General features: G+C 48.1%; 1 protein-coding gene across 3 annotated transcripts in view; it reads left to right on the forward strand.

Moving 5' to 3' along the window:
• Positions 1–258: 258 nt before the first annotated feature.
• The window catches only part of COMMD10 (COMM domain containing 10), a 260,293-nt gene continuing 256,035 nt past the window's right edge, over positions 259–4,516 (forward strand). For all 3 annotated transcript variants that reach the window (XM_019516995.1, XM_019516994.1, XM_019516997.1), the window contains exon 1: positions 259–384. In XM_019516995.1, coding sequence (XP_019372540.1) covers positions 274–384 — 111 coding nt within the window. In that variant the 5' untranslated portion in view covers positions 259–273. The remainder of the gene's footprint in view (positions 385–4,516) is intronic.

Consider the following 4,516-nt stretch of genomic DNA (forward strand, 5'->3'; position numbering starts at 1 on the left):
GTTAGTGCAGGTGTGTGGGGGTGTATCTGTGCTCTGAACTCCACTTGGAGCCCAGTTCTGTTCCTGTTCTCATTGGGTTTCGCTTATCTGTGCTTGTACAGCAGTGCTGCCTGCTTGCCCCCAGCCCCTTGAGAACAGAAACTAGTTGTGCTTTTATGTGAGTGTGGACACATGTGCATGTGTGTGTATGGAGAAGTGACAACTGGAAGAAATTTCCCGCCCCTCTCTCACTGCATGAAGTCTATCTGGCTCTTACTTAGCAAGTTGTACCCCATGTTTCTTTTCTTGTGTAGTGTCAGAAAAGCAGTGTCGCTCATCAATGGGACAGACATGGGCAAGTTCCCTCGCCTGCTCTCTCGCATCCTCCAGAAGCTTCACCTCAAGGTGTGTAGAGCACAACTCTAGTATATGCTTAGCACTTTCTTTTTAAATAACCTTTCAGATTCTCTAGCATTCACACTGTCCCCATATCAAGGTATACTCTGCGTTTCCTGTCTTAAGATGCTGTGTGCTGAGGTCTTTGCATTTCTCCTGACACTTAAAATGCAAGTTGTTCCTGGGCAGAGAAGAAAAGTCCACCCCACATATAACAACGTGTTAAGTGTCAGCAGTTAGTAGCGTGGTTTTGATGAAGGAAATACTGTGTGAGAAAAGAGCACATTTTTGTGATTTTTAAAATGCACATGCAAGATAAACCCTAAAGATAAAGCACAATTTTGTATGTGTTGTCTCAGGGAATTGCTAGGCACAATGGGATCCTTTAGAGCTGGTATTTTTTATTGAGATGCAAGTATTACAAAGTGTAACTCGTGCCAAAAAATCCTATAAAACTTTAATTTGGATGTAGCTGCTATAACTTCAGGCAAGGTTGTGGGATGAGGGCCTTAGCAAATCATGCCAGTTTACTGACCTCTCTGTAACTGTGTGAAATGTCATGAATTTAACCCTCAAAATCTACCAATTTTTGGAGAAGCAATCATTAGAGAATGTGATATTGATTAGTTTTGTAGTATGGTATTTGCAGAAGCTCTTCTGAATTTTACACAAGATGTCAGGATGATTGTTACTGTTCCATTCCATGTCACAGAGGTCATGCTATTTTTTTTTATTTGACAAGTGTCAGCTTGTTTCTTCAATGTGTAAGAATTATGAAGCAAAGATGAACAATTCTGACCCTTTTCTCTTCCACCTTTGAAATACAATATGAAAGATTGTTGTCAAACAAGAGACATGAAAGCAGCAAATGGAATGTCAGTTTCAAATCACAATTTCATACTTGTATGAACACAGAATTGTTAAAATTGAAGGGACTTTAAAAATCTGTCTCTGAGCTTTCTTCCTCATGAAGAAATGTCACAGGGGCTAAGTACAGACAGTCAAAATGCCCAAGGCTGAATCAGTTCAGTCTTTGCATATTAGTCTAAGTTGTGTAGATTGAACTGATAAGCGAGTGACCTGACGGTCACTCTTGATTGCAGAACCACAGCTACATGCCTGCAGTGGCTCAGGCCAGAAGCTGGGGGGTGCTAGAGTACTCCCTGCTTAGTTGAAGCAGAGAGCTTGGGCCAAGGCTAACCTGCCTACCCTGTGAAGTGCAGGGGGAGGGGTTTGCAGGTGAGATGCAAAGCATTCTGAGATGCTGGGGGATTTCTAGTTGACTTGAATCTAGAGGAGACCTAGGGCATAAGTTCAGTAAGCCTAATCTAAATCATTTGAGTCTGATACTACATCCATCCAGGTTTTCTTAAACTAGTCTCAGCCATTTTGAAAGCAGTTTATGTGCACTGAACTTCTGTTGTGTTACAGATTTGAACCGGTTTCCAATCATTTATACCAGTTTGTGTAATTTCTGTCCCTAGCCAAGATGAAACTTTCAATTTCCCTGGAATGCTCTTTCTGGAATACCTTAGTCTTGTGCATAACTTGCTCTTGCATCTGTAAGCAAACACCGTAAGATTCCAACATGTGGATTTTGGGGGCTTTCTGAGAAGTAAGAAGCCTTCTCAGTCCTAGCCTTCTGCTTCCTCTGGGGTTCTTAAGATCTTATAGATCCTGCCATTGTTTCACAGGTTTGCTAGATAGATTTGAGTGAATATGGGTTCAGCTTCCCCTGCCTCCTTGTTAACTTGCAGATAGGGAACATTATGAAACTTCCACAAACAGGTCTTTTTCCCTCAAGAAAGAAGGGTGGGGAGGTCAGACAATGCAATAGGTTCTCCAAAGCTGCTTCTAGGTTTATAGATGAGCATAAACACCATAGGGTATTATTTCATTTCTCTTTGCTTGAATCATGAAAATAGAATAAGTATATGGGTTTACTTTTGATTATATTCTGGCGCTGGTCAGGTTAACTTTCTAGCATTTACACATCTAAAATTGCTGCGTTAGGAAATTTGAGGGAAATGTTTAAATTCAGAATTGCAAGTTTCTTCTGAAGTCCACAATTTTCTTTTGATCCTATGTTAGGTTTTTGACAAAAAAAAAGTAGGGGTGTACCAATAGAGATTTTGGGGGATGATCCCAATAGCCGATTTTTAAAGAGGCATATTGGCTGATACAATCTGATTTCCGATACAGCTGCGTCCAGCTGGTAAGTCTGTTGTGGTGGAAGGGGAAGAGGGAGGGAAGGGGCATGGGAGGGCAGATCAATGTCCCCTGCAGTGAGGGAGGGAGGGAGTGGGGCTGGGGCAGGTGCAGACGCTGCCCAGCTGGGTGGGGTGGGGCGCAGGACGGAGCTGCGGCTTGTCTGGTGGGGTCCCGCTGCTATGCACACCCTGGGAGGTCATGGTGAGGGTGTCCCCTGGATCTGCATGGGGCAGGATTGCCAGGCTGCCTTTGCGCGCTGGAGCTGGGACTGTGCTGGGCTCTTCTTGGCGGGGGCTGGGCTTGAGGCAGGTGGCGGCAGTGCTGGGAGGGGGTTATGGGGGGGCTGTAGCCACCCCAAATTTTGCTGTAGCTACCCCTCAACCCCCCCTCCCAGCACTGCTGCCACTTACTTGGCGAAGCCCGGCTCTTTCCGGAGTGTAGATGGAGGTGGGGGTTCAGCTGGGCCTTCGCTGGGTGGGTGGTGGTGGTGCTGGGAGGAGGGGTTGGGTGAAATTTGTGGTTGTTGCAGCCCCACCCCCAGCTCCCCCCCAACACTGCTATCACCTGCTCTGAGCCCAGCCCCCGCTGAGAAGAGCCTGGTGCAGCTCCAGCTCCCGCCTGTCCGCCCTGCACCTGTAGCCCACCCACCCTGCTCTGCGCAGATCCAAGGGGCACGTGCCTGCTCCCCTCCCCCTGGGCATTCCAGATGACCTGTGGCTCCATCCTGCGCCCTGCCTCACACTGGCTGGGCAGCCCCTGTCCCAGCCCCAGCCCCTGCCCCACTTCCTCTCTCACTGCAGGGGGGCGTTGATCTGCCCCACTGTGCCTCTTCCCTCCCCTCCCCTCTCCCCTTCCACCACAACAGATTTACCAGCTGCATACAACTCTCCAAGCTGCTGGGCTGTGCTCCTCGCTGCTTGGGTGCTGCGCTGCAGCTGCATGCACACGTGCACGCACGCACGGGCATTTATCCGCCAAATTATCAGCTGCATCAGGCTGATTTCTGATATAGCCTATTTTCTTTATATTGGTGCCAATTTGATATCGGACCAATGTATCGGTGCACTTCTAAAAAAAAGTTATGGTACAAAAAGTGCTTATGGGTATATGGTAGAAATAGGCTTTACTCTATTTGACTTGAACTATTTGGATCTGTGATTGTGTACTTCACAGGGAGAGAAGGAAGAGTGGTAATTTGTTTAACGAGATTACTAGCAGCATTTAATGGTAAGCTCGTTCTGACCACCAGTCCCATAGGCACATATTATACAGTCTTTTACAGTGTTTTCATTAGGGTTGTGTGAAGCGGGCCTTATTTGATTTGGATTTGGCCCAAATCAGGGGCAGTAATTCTGTTCATTGTTTTGGGTCACTGTTCCCGATTCGATTTGGCCAAATCCAGATCTGAAGATTTGATGCTGATTCAGAGATTCCACGATTTGGACACAGGCACAGCTTTAAATGATTTTTCTATATGCCTTGAGGTACCAGCGTAGCTTGTGAATACTACGATGATGGGGCAGATGGAACATCCCACAGGAGTGTGTGTGTGTGGGGGGGGGGTGTCCTCCATGTGCTTGGCGGCAAACCCATAAGTGGACCGGAAGTACTTCTGGGCCACTTCCAGGTCCTCTAGGGAGCATACTGGGGGGCCCCCCTGCATCCCCTCGGCTCAGCGATTGGCTGCAGAGGGACTCCAGTTGCCCCCCCAGACCCAGGAGGCACCAGTCACCAAGCCGGGAGGGTGCGGGGGACTCCCCGGCATGCTCGCTTGAGGACCCGTAAGTGGACTGGAAGTGCTTCTGGTCCACTTCCGGGTCTGCTGCCGAGTGTGTTCGGGACCGCCCTCACCGCCATGCTCCTGTGGGATGCTCCATGCGCCCCAGCATCGCCACATTCACTAGCCGCCTGCTACCTGGAGGTGTGTAGA

Source organism: Gavialis gangeticus, unplaced genomic scaffold, assembly GCF_001723915.1.
Source record: "Gavialis gangeticus isolate Ggan-Ray unplaced genomic scaffold, GavGan_comp1, whole genome shotgun sequence".
In the NCBI taxonomy this organism is placed as follows: Eukaryota; Metazoa; Chordata; order Crocodylia; family Gavialidae; genus Gavialis; species Gavialis gangeticus.